Source organism: Bombyx mori, chromosome 20 (genome assembly GCF_030269925.1).
Source record: "Bombyx mori chromosome 20, ASM3026992v2".
Lineage (NCBI taxonomy): Eukaryota > Metazoa > Arthropoda > Insecta > Lepidoptera > Bombycidae > Bombyx > Bombyx mori.
This window is the reverse complement of record NC_085126.1, coordinates 10,412,563-10,432,007: the sequence shown is the minus strand read 5'-3', so window position 1 is coordinate 10,432,007 and position 19,445 is coordinate 10,412,563. Positions and strand designations below refer to the sequence as shown.

The 19,445-nt window shown below is 40.1% G+C and overlaps 1 protein-coding gene across 1 annotated transcript in view; it reads right to left on the bottom strand.

The window, feature by feature from the left end:
- Positions 1–6,149: 6,149 nt before the first annotated feature.
- LOC101741245 (myrosinase 1) overlaps positions 6,150–19,445 on the bottom strand; it is a 39,484-nt gene continuing 26,188 nt past the window's right edge. The window contains exons 3-12 of the mRNA XM_004926139.5: positions 18,951–19,098; positions 17,055–17,221; positions 16,239–16,499; positions 14,741–14,829; positions 13,802–13,949; positions 12,462–12,625; positions 11,272–11,421; positions 10,989–11,080; positions 7,443–7,569; positions 6,150–6,271 (exon numbers count right to left, since the gene is read on the bottom strand). Coding sequence (XP_004926196.1) covers positions 6,176–6,271; positions 7,443–7,569; positions 10,989–11,080; positions 11,272–11,421; positions 12,462–12,625; positions 13,802–13,949; positions 14,741–14,829; positions 16,239–16,499; positions 17,055–17,221; positions 18,951–19,098 — 1,442 coding nt within the window. The 3' untranslated portion in view covers positions 6,150–6,175. The remainder of the gene's footprint in view (positions 6,272–7,442; positions 7,570–10,988; positions 11,081–11,271; positions 11,422–12,461; positions 12,626–13,801; positions 13,950–14,740; positions 14,830–16,238; positions 16,500–17,054; positions 17,222–18,950; positions 19,099–19,445) is intronic.

The following is a 19,445-nucleotide window of genomic DNA, read 5'->3' as shown; positions in this document are numbered from 1 at the left end:
TTTAAGAAATGATAGTGATAATAACAAAAAGTTAAAATATTTATAAAAGTTTGAGAAACTGATTAAGAGACGAAGCGAGACAAGCGTGCGTATTCTTAGGTGGCCACGAGGCGTATAGGCTTACTACTAGACTACTATAGCGTGGGGTTATTTTGTAGGAGTGGGTGATATAAATCGTATATAGATTCAATATCTATATATCGCAGCAATATCGTTGAATCCGATATCGCCCCGCACGAAATCTATATATCGATATCAGCCGATACACGATATTGCTCGATGTGATGCGCATCGCCATATCGGACCGATTCGTGAATCGAAATCTATATTTCGATATCAGCCGATACACGATATTGCTCGATGTGATGCGCATCGGCATATCGTACCGATTCGTTAATATCAGCAATATTCGTTTGGTTCGTATCGAATCGGCCAGAGTGAGTGAGCGCACGATAGGGATATCATGTGATGAATGAAACAGAAACAGGCATTATCCATACAATTGTAAACCTTATATTTAAGTCCATATGTCTGTAGATTATTCTTAGCGTATCAGCAGGATACAATTAAGGAAAGAAGTTTCAACTTTCGACCCTAACTTGAATGCAGTATAGCCTATTTGCATCGTTGAATTTAATTTCACGCGCTTTGACCTTGAACTAGAATTTTTGGACAAGTGTTTATAAATACTTAAAAGTTTTTTGTGTTTGATTTTTAAAGTACACATTTTTCTATTTTTAGTTGAATCCAAATAATTGAATTTATTTCTTGTGTTTGTATTAAACTTTTGAAATCTACACTCTTTTGGTATATTTTGTAATTTTAAATTAAGACACAAAGTTTTTTTGATATTTTTATTTTCATGTTATTTTTATTACTTTAAGATCATATTATATATTGATATCAGAAAACCAACCGTATAACGTTGACTTAAATCTATATCTACTACGATATTATATCAGCGTATCGTTTCAAATCTCAAATATCATGAATCGAGAAAATCTACTAGCATCCATCAATATACAGATTCAGAAAATATATAGATTCAATATCCGATATTGATCCTCGATATATAGATACGATTCGATACGCGGCAAAACCGATATTACCCACTCCTATTATTTTGATAATATCCTGAAAAGCGCCCCACGCTTTTTTTACAATAAAATAATTTTTTCTTACACTATTTTTAATTCAAATATATTAAAATTTACTATCTATTTTTTAGTTGGATTTTCTATAAAAGCGTATTTTGTTAGTTTTATTTAAACTATTATTTATTTTTAATTTATTAGTTGAATTTCAATTTTATCAAAATTAAAAAAGTCAATTTTTTTTTAAATATTGAATTGTCATCGTTCCTCAATAAGTATTCCAAATTTCGAGTTAATCCGACGTTTTGAAGGGGGTCAAAATCATGTTCAAAGATTCCGTTACAAACATACATACGTCTGAAGCTAATAAAAGCGTATTAAATATAAACCTTACCTGAACGCGACTTGCCACGAGAGATTCATTGTTAGTACTGAAGAAACTGAAAACACTGAACGCGCTTTTTGAGATATCAAAAATGATAATTCCGCGTCGACGTCTCAGCAACTAATGTTATTGGAGAATATCTGTGTTTGATCGATTGATATTTTTGCTTGCTTAAACTATTTTTACGGATTCGCCTTCGGGATTTTTTTTTGTACAATAAATTAAATCAGTTTTAATTCAAAGCACATTAAACCGTAAAAGTCTATCACTGGTGGTAGGACCTCTTGGGAGTCCGCACGGGTAGGTACCACGACTTCGCCTATTTCCGCCGTGAAGCAGTAATGCGTTTCGGTTCGAAGGGTGGGGGTAGCCGTTGTAACTATACTGAGACCTTAGAACTTATATCTCGAGGTGGGTGGCGCATTTACGTTGTAGATGTCTATGGGCTCCAGTAACCACTTAACACCAGGTGGGCTGTGAGCTCGTCCATCCATCAATGCAATAAAAAAAATTAAAAAAAAAGTAGTTTTGATTATCTCTACGATTAGTGGAAATCGATGAAAACACCAAACACTATAAAATCAGAGGTTCCCAAACTTTTTTTCTCATAGACCACTTTCAAAATGTAGCTGGTCTCCGTGTACCCCCTGTAGCTACATTACGAGTACGACCATATACCCAAAAACTCTAGAAGTTGCGACCGGGTTCCAATCACGATTTAGTAAACAATATAATTTTTGAAAAAAAAAAAAAAAAAAAAGTGACAACTAGAGGTCCCGCAGTAGTCGAAATTCGACTATAATTAATTGGAATTGTAAGTTTGTACACTATTATGATTGTATTTTATACTTCTATAATCACAAATTTCGCCAAGAATATAAAAAATATTAATAAAGACAGACAATATTTAATCTATTCTCAATTTAACAACAGACGTCAAGAAAAAAAGTTTGACAATAAATAGTATGCATGCGTGTGTGCGTAAAATACATGGTATGTAGTGTGTTTAATGTTTTCTTTATTAATTTAATGTATCTTTTATGCATTATTTAAAAAAAATATTAGCATTGTGCACTCTTCTCTATATTCTCTACATCATCATCATCATTCTTTCCTATTACCCTCTGCTGGGGTGTAGGGCTCGAATCAAATTTTTCCATTTATATCGGTCTTGGGCAGTCTGTTCTAACTCCTCCCACGTCATGCCCAAGACCCCTCGCTCCTGCTCCACCGAGCGACGCCAAGTTGTTCTGGGGCGGCCTCTCTTCCTTTTGCCAGACACTTTCCTATATATTCTCTACAAGTGTGGAAAATTCCATAGTCCTCCGTCCGTGCAATTTTCGTAAAAAGGGATACAAAGTTTTTGTTTCACGTATTAATTATATAGATTTATTGGTGTTCTTATTAATTGATCGTGCTGTAAGTGGATGTCACGAAAGTAAATTTATTTATACTTTATTTCAGGTTTTTTTAAAACCATAACATTTTGTTAGTAAGAATTATAAAGTCGGCCAAAAAAAAGCACGCCTACGTACGACACATGGACACAATCAATATTCTCACTTATTTAATTTAGAATACTCACTAATCGGAAATAGGACATTTTTTAGTGTTGTATTTTTTCAAATATGTATCATGTCATCAATAATTTTTGCTATCGCATTATATTGTAATATGACTACAGTCGTAATATAATGAATATTTAAAATTGATAACGTAACGTAACTTCTATAATGAATTTTTTATTTTTATTTTTTATTGCCTAGATGTGTGGACGAGCTCACAGCCCACCTGGTGTTAAGTGGTTACTGGAACCCATAGACATCTACAACGTAAATGCGCCACACACCTTGAGATATAAGTTCTAAGGTCTCAGTATAGTTACAACGGCTGCCCCACCCTTCAAACCGAAACGCATTACTGCTTCACGGCAGAAATAGGCAGGATGGTGGTACCTACCCGTGCGGACTCACAAGAGGTCCTACCACCAGTAAACTCACAAGAGGTCCTACCACCAGTAATTCTGGCCCAAAGCCACTTACCATGGAGCACTACGAGATAAACAATAGTGTTCATAGCCTTAGTTCTCAAAGTGGTCCTGGTGGACCCCCACGGGAGGCCCAAAGGAGGACTTCGCTGACGTAACAACGGGGGCCAATAATTCGTAAGTGGGGCCTCGAAAATTATGACTATTTTGTGATTGTCATTGTAGAAGTTGAACTGATAAATTTAAATAAATTCTGGTAAATAAAGTGTATTCTCTCTCTCCCTCTTTATTTAATTACAAAAATGGGTACTTGGAGTTGGTATAGGATTGTTGGTATATTGGTATAGGAACGTCCTTTAGGCTATTATTATGTAAAGTATTTTATTTTTTTCTAAACAATCAAAGGCCTGTATCTGGGCCCTACATCGACCATTGTCTAGACAATTAGGTCTTGTTACAGTTACGATAAAATAGATAAGTTAAAGTTAAAAACAGCTAATAACAAAGACGAGATTATATTATTATTATAAAGGTAAATACTATTTATTCAATATTAATCATTCGTACATGCTGAATAAAGAATTGACGTATATATTGAATGGAATAAACAAGAAAATGTATTCATTTATTGATTAAACAACAATGATATCAATGTATTTTTTTATATTAAAAATTCCAGCCCTTTATACGTGTATACCGTGATTAACGCTAATTTATTAAAGTAAAATGAAAGAAGCATACACTTGTTTATATGTCAAGGGTGGTCGATGGAAAAGCCACCTAAGGTTTTTTTATTCCTACCTATGCTGATTAATATAATATATATAATATAATATATAATATATAAATATAAATATTTACTAACAATCACGCCATGTTGTGTTACAGGCACCAGATAACGGAAATAAATGTAAGATTGTTATTATACACATACACATATTTAATATACATCCATAACCCTGGAAAAGACATTTATATTTATCATACAAATCTCTTTCCTTGGCGGGATTCGAACCCGCGACCCCCTTGTGTAGTGACCATGTCACTTACCACTACACCAGACGGCCGTTAAATTTGATTGATAGCCTTGAGGGGCTATTTCAGCTTCGCCCTAACGTGTAAGTGAGCTCACGGGGCTCAAACCAGAGTGTTGCTAATACTGGCCCTAGCAAGAGCAGTGCTTCGCAGAATGTACCACCGGAACGGAAACGCGACCCACTGAGAAGATTCGGCGAGAAACTCAGTCGGCTGTGTCTGTGGGTTAATTTGCTCGTGGAGCCCTTCGTCGTAAGTGACGGGTTCGACGAGGACGGTGACCGGTGCTTGTGGTACCTAAAAGCACCGTTAATGGATCAGGAGGATCCGTAATGACGTGTTTTGGGTGACGTCGACTGTTTACCATTCGGTCTACAGGATCCTTCAAGCTAGTAAGGAGATAATGCCTTTGTAATGCAATATAGCAATTGATCGCAGGGTTCAAAATTGAATAGAATTAGTTTTTAAGTAAACTTACATATTATATTGTTTTTAATACATTTTTATTAGTTTGCTATATATATTAAAAGTATTGTATCTTTATTTGTCCAGAACTTCGGGTATTTAAACGGTTGTTTGGAAGAGATTGCTTTTAGCGATAGACCGCCTATTGTACAAACAGCTTTTTGACTGTTTTCTGATGTTCATTGTGTTTTGGTGTGCAATAAAGTGTATTCTCTTCTTCTCTTTCTCCCTCTCTCTCTCTCTCTCTCTCTCTATTTGTACGATTGGTGTATGTTTTTTTTATGTAATTCAGATGTTTTTTAATCGACATATAGACGTTAGATTTCATGAAGATTTTCACTTTACTGGTGGTAGGACCTTTTGTGAGTCCGCACCCTGCCAATTTTTGCCGTGAAGCAGTAATGCGTTTTGGTTTGAAGGGTGGCGCAGCCGTTGTAGCTATACTGAGACCGTAGAACTCATATCTCAAGGTGGGTGGTGGGTGGCGGTAAAACACGTATCATGGACCGTTGACAATACAATATTATTATAACTTTATTCTAATATCCGGACCGTAGCGTCAGCACAAAAAGTTGAGATTAATAACTAACTAATAACTATTGTATGTACCTACTATTTGCTAATTAATCGTGTTTTTTGTTTTTAAATAATTCCAATTGGACAAATATCTCGCGACTAGTGCCCCCGATGACATCGGGCGACATTGCGCGACGTTGCCAGACCATACTACGAAATGAGTCTTTTTTTCCCTACCTAGTCTAGTAACCTCGAGGGGTTATTCTAGATTCGCCGAACTAGTAGGTGAGCTCACGGGGCTCAAACCTGATGACGTTGCTAACATGAACATAACTGATGGTAGGACCTCTTGTGAGTCCGCACGGGTAGGTACCACCACCCCGCCTATTTCTGCCGTGAAGCAGTAATGCGTTTCGGTTTGAAGGGTGGAGCAGCCGTTGTAACTATACTTGAGACCTTAGAACTTATATCTCAAGGTGGGTGGCGCATTTACATTGTAAATGTCTATGGGCTCCAGTAACCACCTAACACCAGGTGGGCTGTGAGCTCGTCCACCCATCCAAAAAATGAACCTCAGCAAGTGCTTCGCAGAATCTACCAACGGATCAGAAACGCGTTCCACTGAGAAGATCCGGCGAGAAAGTTGGGTTAATTTACCAATAAATGATTTTTATTATGTTACTATTTATAACTTTAATAAAATGCTAAATTAACTAGTATTAGACAGAGTAGTGTAGTGTGCAGTAGTGAAGATGCATGGTGACGAGAACAGCTGGACGGGTTGTTGACCTGAAAAAAAAAATCAAACTAGTCTTATTGTTTGTCCAATATTGGGGCCGAAAAAGGATTTAAAGGAATCCGGTAAAATTACAGTGAAATCGGTTTTGAAGTATTATCACATTGTTCCGACGGTTTCTTCCGAAAATTTCTATTAAAATTCATAGCATCTGAGGGCTATTTTTAATATTGTTACGCCGGTAAGAGTAACGCCATCTATCGCCGAATAGTCGAACGAATATCGAAGGATCTAGTCGTATCTAGAACGCTCGAGAAGTACAACGCCATCTATTGTCAGATAGCGGAAACACATAATACTAGACTTTTGTGGAATATTCTCGACGATTCTAGGGATTTCGTCTCGTCTATAAAAGCGTTGGAGAGATGGCACGCAGTCAGTCAGTAATCGGAACTACTCAAAGCGAACCAGCGAACGGATCACCTGAAGCGAAGCGGAAGAAGCGAATTGAGAATTTTAAAGTGTTTTTAAAGTGTTTTAAGTATTGTAAGTGTTGAATACAGTGTTAACTTGTACTTTGGTGGAACAGCGCGTAACAATGTGTATTTCTATATTTTTCAATATTGCTATAACCGATTTAAAAAAAAGAGAGGAGTTTACCATTTCCACTGTAATTTTTATTCCTCTTACTTTACAACTTTTGTCTAGGTGCACCGATTTTAATGATTTTTTTATTTGAAAGCTGTAGGATCTTCCAGTGATCCCATTAATCAAGATCCGCCCAGTAGTTTTTAAGTTACCCATAATTATTCATATTTGTATAACTAAGCCGTTAGACTCTTGAAGTTTTCGTGGCCTAAAGGATAAGACGTCCGGTGCATTCGTGTTGAGCGATGCACCGGTGTTCGAATGTCAGGCGGGTACCAATTTTTCTAATGAAATACGTACTCAACAAATGTTCACGATTGACTTCCACGGTGAAGGAATAACATCGTGTAATAAAAATCAAACCCGCAAAAAAATATAATTTGCGTTATTACTGGTGGTAGGATCTCTTGAGAGTCCGCGCGGGTCGGTACCACCACCCTGCGTATTTCTGCCGTGAAGCAGTAATGCGTTTCGGTTTGAAGGGTGAGACAGCCGTTGTAACTAGACTTGAGACATTAGAACTTATATCTCTCCACTGTAGATTAGGTTTTTTTGGAATAAATGAAAAAATCTTACTCTTATAATGTGAGGAACCTTCAGAGAGTGTGCTTTTATTACGCTTTTATAGTATTCCGCTGAAGCTTTCGGTGTACGGGTTCGTTGTGGAGACGTAAAGTCCACGTGGTAGAGACCGAACTTAGACCTGAAAACGTTAAGGTTTTTAACTTCCGCTATATTAATGGTACTGAGGAAATTTGAAAGAAACAGATATTTCAAGAAATCAGGATCGGAGGTCCAACACTGAGTTTCCATCATTTCCACTTTCTATAGATCAATAGTTCGAGCTTTTTTAAACCGTACTAATATTACGGAGGCGATAAGACTGTTTGTTTAAGCTTTCAGATCTTAAACACTCAACCGATTACCAAATTTTACATGCACATTAGGTATTAATTAGGTGTATGTAAAACGCCATAGGGTACCTTATTCATCTCCAACTAAAGTCATAACCCTGCGCTGATCACATCCAACCACTACCTGCATTGTATGCTATGTTTGCAAAAAATAATATACTGTAAGTGGCACATACGTTGATAAGCACAATTTTGTACATTTTGACGCGAATGACTCTATGTGGCGCATTGCGAATTAGAAGTCAACCTATAATTTAGCAGCATTTTAAAATACTGCTTGCATGATTGGCATTATTTACATTAACGGGAATGATGGCTGGTGGTGCATTATAAATAGGCCACATAAATTTGCTAATGTTGGTAACGTATCTGCTACATTTCTTTTAATATAATCTTAAAATTAGATCTAGCGTCTCTATAACCACGCACGTATCCATATTGCAGACAGAGATTTGACAGACCGACGATATTAGGGAACTTCTTAGAGCTAAGAACGCCTCGATACGCGCCTACGACAGGTATCCTACCGCGGAAAATCGTATTCGAATGCGTGCCCTACAACGCGACGTAAAGTCTCGCATCGCCGAAGTCCGAGATGCCAGATGGTCTGATTTCTTAGAAGGACTCGCGCCCTCCCAAAGGTCTTACTACCGCTTAGCTCGTACTCTCAAATCGGATACGGTAGTAACTATGCCCCCCCTCGTAGGCCCCTCAGGCCGACTCGCGGCGTTCGATGATGACGAAAAAGCAGAGCTGCTGGCCGATACATTGCAAACCCAGTGCACGCCCAGCACTCAATCCGTGGACCCTGTTCATGTAGAATTAGTAGACAGTGAGGTAGAACGCAGAGCCTCCTTGCCACCCTCTGATGCGTTACCACCCGTCACCCCGATGGAAGTTAAAGACTTGATCAAAGACCTACGTCCTCGCAAGGCTCCCGGTTCCGACGGTATATCCAACCGCGTTATTAAACTTCTACCCGTCCAACTCATCGTGATGTTGGCATCTATTTTCAATGCCGCTATGGCGAACTGTATCTTTCCCGCGGTGTGGAAAGAAGCGGACGTTATCGGCATACATAAACCCGGTAAACCAAAAAATCATCCGACGAGCTACCGCCCGATTAGCCTCCTCATGTCTCTAGGCAAACTGTATGAGCGTCTGCTCTACAAACGCCTCAGAGACTTCGTCTCATCCAAGGGCATTCTTATCGATGAACAATTCGGATTCCGTACAAATCACTCATGCGTTCAACAGGTGCACCGCCTCACGGAGCACATTCTTGTGGGGCTTAATCGACCAAAACCGTTATACACGGGAGCTCTCTTCTTCGACGTCGCAAAAGCGTTCGACAAAGTCTGGCACAATGGTTTGATTTTCAAACTATTCAACATGGGCGTGCCGGATAGTCTCGTGCTCATCATACGGGACTTCTTGTCGAACCGCTCTTTTCGATATCGAGTCGAGGGAACCCGCTCCTCCCCACGACCTCTCACAGCTGGAGTCCCGCAAGGCTCTGTCCTCTCACCCCTCCTATTTAGCTTATTCGTCAACGATATTCCCCGGTCGCCCCCGACCCATTTAGCTTTATTCGCCGACGACACGACTGTTTACTATTCTAGTAGGAATAAGTCCCTAATCGCGAAGAAGCTTCAGAGCGCAGCCCTAGCCCTAGGACAGTGGTTCCGAAAATGGCGCATAGACATCAACCCAGCGAAAAGTACTGCGGTGCTATTTCAGAGGGGAAGCTCTACACGGATTTCCTCCCGGATTAGGAGGAGGAATCTCACACCCCCGATTACTCTCTTTAGACAACCCATACCCTGGGCCAGGAAGGTCAAGTACCTGGGCGTTACCCTGGATGCATCGATGACATTCCGCCCGCATATAAAATCAGTCCGTGACCGTGCCGCGTTTATTCTCGGTAGACTCTACCCCATGATCTGTAAGCGGAGTAAAATGTCCCTTCGGAACAAGGTGACACTTTACAAAACTTGCATAAGGCCCGTCATGACTTACGCGAGTGTGGTGTTCGCTCACGCGGCCCGCACACACATAGACACCCTCCAATCCCTACAATCCCGCTTTTGCAGGTTAGCTGTCGGGACTCCGTGGTTCGTGAGGAACGTTAACCTACACGACGACCTGGGCCTCGAATCAATTCGGAAATACATGAAGTCAGCGTCGGAACGATACTTCGATAAGGCTATGCGTCATGATAATCGCCTTATCGTTGCCGCCGCTGACTACTCCCTGAATCCTGATCATGCAGGAGCCAGTCACCGTCGACGCCCTAGACACGTCCTTACGGATCCATCAGATCCAATAACCTTTGCATTAGATGCCTTCAGCTCTAATACTAGGGGCAGGCTTAGGGACCCCGGTAACCGTACTCGTCGAACTCGACAAAGAGGTCGACGTGCAACCTAACCCATGCATCAGCCCGCTGAGTTTCTCGCCGGATCTTCTCAGCGGGTCGCGATTCCGATCCGGTAGTAGATTCATTCGCGAAACAATTGCTCTTGAGTTGTTAGGTCTCCTTCGGAGGCGCTCGGGCAGTTGTTAGCAAATCCCACCCCTCTTGGCTGAGCCTTTGCTCGCCCACCTGTCCTGGTGAAACTGGAAAGGCCTTCGGGCCACCAGTAAACTTTCAATCATAAAAAAAAAAAAAAAAAAAAAAAAAAAGATTTGACAGAGCACTGATCTATTTAGGTTCGGCATTTTTTTCCCCTACCTGATCGCTGAAGGGGATATTATACTACGCGCGTAGGTAGGTTTGGTAGGTGAGCTGAATATGGAAGGATTTGCTAACATTAGCCTTAACAAGAGTAGAGCTTCCCTGAATTTACTACTGGATAAATTCAGTGGGCTGTGTCAGTGGGCTAGATTGCACATCGAACTCTTCATCCCATTCGACATGTCCAATTAGAATGGTGCCCGGTACTTGGAGAGCCTAAAAGCACCGAGGGGGGTACGTGCAGATCCGATAGGATGTGTTTAGTATAATGGCGGTTTTATGTTGCCCCGTCGTTTAGGTCGGTAATTTGAGCGGCGGTACGATAAGACGGCTGCTATAGTGCCACGCTGCTTTTTTGAAGAAATTTTAAGCACCGCTTGTAGTCACTGACATTCAAATCGAGACTGCTCCCTTGTTTCAAAGTGTATTATCGGGATGTCGTTCATAATACCAACGACAATAAATTCTCACTTGTATCCATCCATCCATTCGTAGTTGTCCATCAGCGTCCAAGCCGTGTATGCGGTTACGTTGATTTTGTCTTTTTTGATAGCCAGGAGAATCTGGAACACCAAAAAAGACGTGTTAATGATGTAATCGTAGAAGTTGAGCTTCTCCCGCCACGCCTGGTCGCTTCCGAAGCTCGTAGCGACAAGTCTGTTCCGATTTGTGGAAGTCTCCTTCTGCTTCCAATCAATCAGGTAAAGACCCTTTGGAATTGTATATTAATGTGTTTAGTGTAAATGACTCATACCTCATGCATATTATCTCTGTAATAGTTTATTCGGTCAACATCCTCCACGCCACCAAGATTCGGAAATCCGTTTTCCGTTACTAAAACTGTAAGATCGCCGTAATTTTTCTTCAACCACTGCAGCAGTTTTCTTATCCCTGGTGGGTTGACCTATCAACCGGAAAGTATTTACAAAAAACGGAATTATGAAAAAATAAGAAGAATAGAAGCCTGGCTCTGTAGAATAAGAAGAAGAATAAGAAGAATTTGGCTCTGGACAGTGGTCAAGCATGCACGTTATAAAAATTGACAAAGTACCTACAAATACACTAGCCGAAGAAAGCTGGTTAATTATAGGTACAGTGGGGAAGCCTATTGAAATAATATAAAAACATCCTAACTTGAATAGAGAAGATAGTTGGCGCTTATTTAAAAGCTCAGGATCCTCTTATTGTGAAAATGAAAACCATATCAAATGTACTGGCTGACCTCAAGATGCTATTAGCTTTTAAAAAAGAAAATAGACGATACATACAAAATATATAAATGAATAACACTTTAGTCCCACGTGACCATGAAAGCTGTAAACTATTCAAAACGTGAGAAATCACAAAACGAAAGATAGTAAAGGCGAGATTAAGCCGTAAAGTTGATTTAAGTATATTAAGCAATCTTATCTTATCAAGTTTTTATTCTAGATTCCGCTATTATTTTAATTGGGATTCAAATAAATAAATCGATCAATGTATTTAATTATTCAAATAAATAAATTTACAGGTACGGTGTATCATTAGAATTATCAAATCGAAATGACACTGGCTATAATTTGGTAGGGCAGTTGTGTCCTTGAATTTAGTATTCGCTTTGATTCACATAGACTGGATATATATTCCGCTGCTAATGTTGAAACATGGTTGAAGACATTACACAAGAGAACAAGTTGCCAGTCGTATCCGATAGGTGTACCAGGAAAGCAAACGACTCGCAGAGGCTTACACTAAGACCTGTTATCAAAGATGATTGCTTCAAAGTCATTGTACTATTCGGTTTGAAATATTAGTCGTAACTTGGATTTCTTGACTTAAGCCGAGGATTTTCACTATCCAGTTCATCAGTAGATTGGTTGAAAGATCATGAGGCTCATTGGCAATCTGGCTCTCATTAAGTCTCAGAAAAAATGCACTACTTTTAAGCGTAAGTATCAAACTAACAAAAAACCAAGAAGATGAAGTCTTGGGCCAGTGCGGCGAAACTAGAAGTCGAGCATCGAAATCAGGAGCATCCCCTATGGGCCAGGGACTCAGCTTCTCGCCAGTCTCGGCTTTTCGGACCAAGCGACTTGTGTAGTGATTCAGTCCAAAGAAGTCATAGGTACCTGGAAAATGGCAAATACTTATTTTGCAAACCCGAAATGATGATAATAGCTGTCCTTTCTAGCTGAGTCTTAAAGACGCAGATTTCGAGCTTAGGCCTTTTTCTACAGCTGCATTTTTCACCGATTTCGTTCTGTTATCCACTTATTATAAAAGATGCATGCTTTTTTAATGAATGAATGTGTACTGGTAGCCCTGAGGCCTTTCCAGTTTCACCAGGACTAGTGGGCAAGCATGGGCTCAGCCAGGAGACGCATGCTACGCTTGTGTGAAGATTGAAGAAAATTTTGGCCCTAGTCGCAAAATTCTTATACGTGCCCTATCTACTGTTGGTGATATTTAATAATTTTCTGGCATTGTGTGCTTTTTAAGTTTGCACGGAAGTTTCTTTAAAAAGCTGCTTAAATGGGTGGACGGTAAGTCTAGTCTCATCAGCTGCTATGTGTTTACAGGAGCCCATAGATATCGACAATATAAATCCCGCCACCCACCTTGAGACATGAGTTCAAAGTCTCCGTTTTACAGTACACTGGCTACCCCACCCATGAAACCAAAACGCATTAATACCTCACAGCACAAATAGACTTAGTGGTGGAACTTGCCCGTGTGGGCTCACAAAATGCCCTACCACCATTAATCAAGCTTACATTTTTATGTACTGTTTTAACATCTACGTCTTTGCCAAGAAAAATGATGCTTCTTATAATTCTGGTCTATACGTTCCTAGACTATTTAATATATTTTGATGAAACTTAGAGCAGTTGTTATTGGCATTTTAGGGAAGGCTGTTACAATACCATCAACACTCGACAAATAGCGCACATATAGTCTTAACAAACCAACGTTGCTAAATGTATACTTAATTAGCGTTAGCCACAGCGGAGCACGGCCGGGTTTCGTTTAATTATTGATTTAGGCACACGGTTTTTTGTCAATTCTTCAGTGATAAGACCGCATTGGCAGTGGACTGCCGCAGGTTGATGATGATGAAGACCGCATTTCGGTTCAGTGGTAAAGCATGACCGTTTGTAAGAGTCTGTGAAGGCCTACTTAAATAAATGTTTTCGATTTTGGCTTCCTGATCGGTGGCAGAGTAGAAATTCATTTAGTATCGCATATGTCTACAAGAAACGCTGTAGCCGGACGCTTTTCAGGGCTCGCAATTAACAATATCTTACCCTTGATGTACTCAATCTCTTGCTTAGTCAGAACGGGTAAATTTGACTTCAGGTACCCTTGTCTTCGACTATTGTCATGGATAGTTTTCTCTATGCTCGGCGGCCATCCACCTTTCTTAGAGTAAATTGGATGAGAGTACCGACCGACCTGAAAATATGATGAAAGGTTACTTTTATTTGCGTGTCTTTTCACTGATGATTATGCTTTTTCTCTGCTCATGATGCGTCATTTACTTCAGCGTCTTGTGGAGTTATTGCCTCTGATCTTGTTTTTACACGTGAATACACGATTATTGGCAATTATATTACCGATGATTCTGATTTTTGTATTTCAATTCCCTCGAGCTTTGATGTATTCAAGCGAAGGAATTTATTTATGTATTAAGCTCCATCAACTTTGTGCTTACCGAACTAATGTTGTAATAATCTATTATAGAAGAGATATGTTGAATATATATCCGAAACTTGTACCACTTGTAAAAATTAAAACTACACGGAACAAATGGTAAAAATTACCACAAAATGGTATTTATAAGTGGCGTTTACGCTTAACCCGAAGTGGGCCATATAACATATATAGCTGCGAAAGAACGATTTTAGTGGTGGTGGGACCGCTTGTGAGTCCGCACAGGTAGGTACCACCACCCTGCCTATCTCTGCCGTGAAGCAGTAATGCGTTTCGGTTTGAAGGGTGGGACAGTCGTCGTAATTATACTGAGACCTTGGAACCCATATCTCAAGGTGGGTGACGGCATTTACGTTGTCAATGTCTATGGGCTCCAATAACCACTTAACAACATTGGGCTGTGAGCTCGTCCACCCATCTAAGCAATAAAAAAAAACCAGAATTCACAAAAACGAATAATTAATGAGTGACAAAATAAAATTGACTCTTCATCGGTATGGCTATATTGTCTTACCCAATTTAAAGGTACTTACACAATTCTCCAATGCTAGTTCAGTGACTTCTTTATCTTCATCAGTAAGAGGCTGAAACCAAAACAATTGGTTCGCGATGGAGATTTTACCTGCAATTTGGGTGGTAAAATAGCTATTATTATTGGGTAAATTTGTAAAAAAATCCCAAAAGAATTACCTAACTGTGAAACAAATCATTATTTCCGAACTAGTAACAGGAATTAACAGTGAAACAAATTCTCTTTTTCCTAACTAGTAACAGCTGCTATATGTAACAAGCACACTCTAAAGATAATCAATAAAATATGTTCTGTAAAGTTGAGATTTCGTAATGAACATTCTAATTAGGATGAAGCAGCAGAATAGCAGATAAGTTTTGATTTTAACCGTGTATTTAATGGTTAGTGCTTTGAGAACTCATTTTTTTTGTCCTTCCTAAGCTGAGAGCTTTAAGAGGCTATATCAGCGTAACCTTAACTAGTAGGTGAGCTCACGGGGCTCAAACCTGACGACGGTGCTAACACGAACCCTAGCCAGAGCCGTACTTCGCAGAATCTACCACCGGATCGGAAACGCGGCCCACTGAGAAGATCCGGCGAGAAACTGTGGGTTAATTTACTCGTCGAGCCCTTCGTCGCAAGCGACGGGTTCGACGAGAACGATGACCGGTGCTTGAGGTACCTAAAAGCACAGTGGATCGGAACTACATAGGACCACTACCCTCCACAGTACATTTCCAGAGATCTTGCCACACACCATTCGGCTTTGAAATGAACTCCTGAGCGCTACGACATGTATTTCTTCAAACGATCATTCCGGAGAATACTCCGCGGTAGGCAACGGCTTGGCTATGACTCTAGCATTGCTGATGTCCTCGAGCGACAGTAATCGTGCACAGGTGGGACGTTTGCTAATCTGCCTATAACGGTAAAAAAAATCCATCCTCATGTCTCAAAGTGAGCATTTACATTATGAGGTCTCCGAAGAGTACTTGATACAAGGTTGATCTCCACCGATTGTCTGCAGCAAAAAAAGAAATTTTCTATATTGCTTAGGTCGGTGGACGAGCTTACGACCCACTTGGTGTTAAGAGGTTACCGGAGCCCATAGACATCTATACCTATATATAAAAATGAATTGCTGTGCGTTAGTCTCGCTAAAACTCGAGAACGGCTGGACCGATTTGGCTAATTTTGGTCTTGAATTATTTGCGGAAGTCCAGAGAAGGTTTAAAAGGTAAATAAATGTGAAAATGCTCGGAATTAAATAAAATTATCAATTTTGTTTTTCCTTTGATATGTCCCCCGTCGGACGGATTCCTTTTGTTAGTTTAAAGTTTATTTTATACAAGAGCTTAGGTCTTTTATTTATCGATTGAAGCACTACGAAGTCTGCCGGATCGGCTAGTCTACAAAATAAATGCTACCACCTACCTTGAGATATAAGTTCTAAGGTCTCAGTTTTTACAGTACAACGGCTGCCTGACCCTTCAAACCGAAATGCATTACTGCTAACTCACCATGATATTTATGTCTGAACTCCTTATCGTAAAGTCTCCAGGCTCTCGCGTGGGCCATCAACGTGTATTTATTGCACAGATATGGTGCAATTTCAGGATCAATGATCCCAGGAGCCACCAGACCAGTGTTGTACGCCATGTCGCAAACGACGAAAGGCTCATTAATCGTGATCCAAGTCTTCACTCTGTCGCCAAATAACTCGAAGGCTGTTCTGGCGTAATTTTCGAACCATTCTGCGATGTGAGGATTCGTCCAGCCTCCTGTGTCATGAGAAGTTTCAATGAAAAGAGACAGAACGGCTTATTGTGTCTACATCTTTTTTTTATTGCTTAGATGGGTGGGTGGACGAGCTCACAGCCCACCTGGTGTTAAGTGGTTAACTGGAGCCCATATACATCTACGACGTAAATGCGCCACCCACCTTGAGATATAAGTTCTAAGTTTTCAAGTATAGTTACAACGGCTGCCCCACCCTTCAAACCAAAACGCATTGCTGCTTCACGGCAGAAACAGGCGTCTCGCTGCGTCGCGTCTCGAGGTAGGTGGCCGTATTTCCGTTGTTCATGGACGCTGTTGTAATAAGAAAACTGAGACGTATAGCTCATGTCTGAAGATGGCGGTATTTAGGTTGTTGGTGTATATAGGTTCCGGCCTCTGTTAACCACAAAACACCATGTGGCGCGTGAGCTTGCATACCCATCTAAGCAATAAATAAATACAAACCACCATGAAGTAGAAACAAGTTTGGTCTGTTATGAAAACAAACTTACAAAGCAGTTGAGCAATCAATAAGACTTAATACCAAATCTACTTACCTAAGTCCTGGAGTCTCTGTGGAAGGTCCCAATGGTACAAAGTAACCAAGGGCTCTATTCCGTTTTCCAACAACGCATTTATCAAAGTATTATAATATTTAACTCCATCTTCGCTGATGTAGTTTGGAAAACCGGTGGGCAGAACTCGTGGCCAGGATATTGAGAACCTGAAAATAGGGAGCAGATAATATAGTTTCTAGTGAAGTCGATTATCTTGTTTCTTCTGATGGGTGGACGAAAGGACTTTGCAACTGTTTTGCTAGTTGCTACAAAAAAAATGTTTTAATTATGCCTATAGCACGATTAATGCGATAAGTATCATAATTTTTTTTTTTTTTTTGCTTAGATGGGTGGACGAGCTCACAGCCCACCCGATGTTAAGTGGTTACTGGAGCCCATGGACATCTACAACGTAAGTGCGCCACCCACCATGAGATATAAGTTCTAACATCTCAGTATAGTTACAACGGCTGCCCTACCCTTCAAACCGAAACGCATTACTACTTCACGGCAGAAATAGGCAGGGCGGTGGTACCTACCCGCGCGGACTCACAAGAGGTCCTACCACCAGTAAATTAATTAATGTTTAATGTTTATATTCATAATGTTTATATTACCGATAAATTTATGTTTAATGTTTATATTCAAAACGCAAGAGGTCTGACTGATTCGTCGCGTGCAATCAACTCGGCTTGATAGAGCTTGAAGGATAAAAAAAAAAGCTTACTTCCTTATTACTAATAGTACAATAAGGACACATTATATCATTAATATCTGCTTGCTTATTTATCGCAATGAATCATTTATAGAAGTCGTAGCTATTTATTTATTAAGTTGCACCAACAAAGTGATCATCAATACAGAACATTGACAAATTGACAAAATGGCAGACGTCACCTCAGTTATAGGTGCAATCGACAGTGCATTAACAACAACAACAAAAAAATACTACTTTACTGGTGGTAGGACCTCTTGTGAGTCCGCGCGGGTAGGTACCACCACCCCGCCTATTTCTGCCGTGAAGCAGTAATGCGTTTCGGTTTGAAGGGTGGGGCAGCCGTTGTAACTATACTGAGACCTTAGAACTTATATCTCAAGGTGGGTGGCGCATTTACATTGTAGATGTCTATGGGCTCCAGTAACCACTTAACACCAGTTGGGCTGTGAGATCGTCCAACCATCTAAGCAAAAAAAAAAAAATTGTGATTTAATAATTTTTTTAAGGTAAAATGATGCGGCGTCAAGATAGGGAAAATGCGGTGTGCAGTCCTTATCAGAGTAGTTGTGGTTGTCATTCAGTGTCATTGCTGTGGGCAGATGTCAGGCGCCTTATCGCCTAATCGCCACTTCTAGCGGATTGTGGTGAGCGTGGTACACTCATGCAAACAACCGCCAACTGCCTACTTGATTTTTTTTCTTTTTTTTTCCTATTTAAGCTCATAGCCTTGAGAGGCTATATCAGCGTAGCCTTAACTAGTAGGTGACGGGGCTCAAACCTGACGACGTTGCTAACACGGACCCTAGCAAGAGCCGTGCTTCGCAGAATCTACCACCGTGTCGACTTGACTTAGTCAGTCCATCGCATGGGCAACCTTCCCTTTTCTTCCTTTTTTTTCCTACCTATGCTGATAGCCTTGAGAGGGTATTTCAGTCTCTTGACGTGTAGGTGAATATACCACCGGATCGGAAACGCGACCCACTGAGAAGATCCGGCGAGAAACTCAGTGGGCTGTGTCTGTGGGTTAATTCACTCGACGAGCCCTTCGTCGCAAGCGACGGGTTTGACAGGGACGGTGACCGGACAACCTTCCATATTCCTTTCGCGGTGTGCAAATTATTTCGATAAATCGATATTTAGAAATTGCGAGCGATTAATGAATAAAATAATATATTTACCTATAAAAGTGTACGCCTAGTTCTACAAGCATTTCAATGTCCCGCCTCCAAAGATGATAAGAGTCACAAGCGACGTCGCCATTGCTTCGATCAGATATTATGTCTGCATGCTCTCGTGTGAAGGTATCCCAAATGCTTTCTGATTTATCTGTAAATTAAGTCAGTTGAATTGAGAATGGCAAGACAGATAAAAACATGTTTATTTTAGATCCACACGAGATTTTAAAAGTTTCTTTTTTCCATCTTAATATGATTATTTTATCTGACTACCGAAGGTCAGTAATGTCATTCGAATATAACAACCTGTTTATAAAAAAATATGAGTTATGTATTTTGTGACAAATTTCAATGATTGTATTTCTCTCGGTAAATGGAATAACTTTGGAATTCCCTATTTCATTTAATAATTACATTAACTGGTTTTTCTAAAAGATATCATTGGGTTGGGTCATTAGGTCGAAACATATCTCCGCCTTTTGTATTTAACAGCGGAAA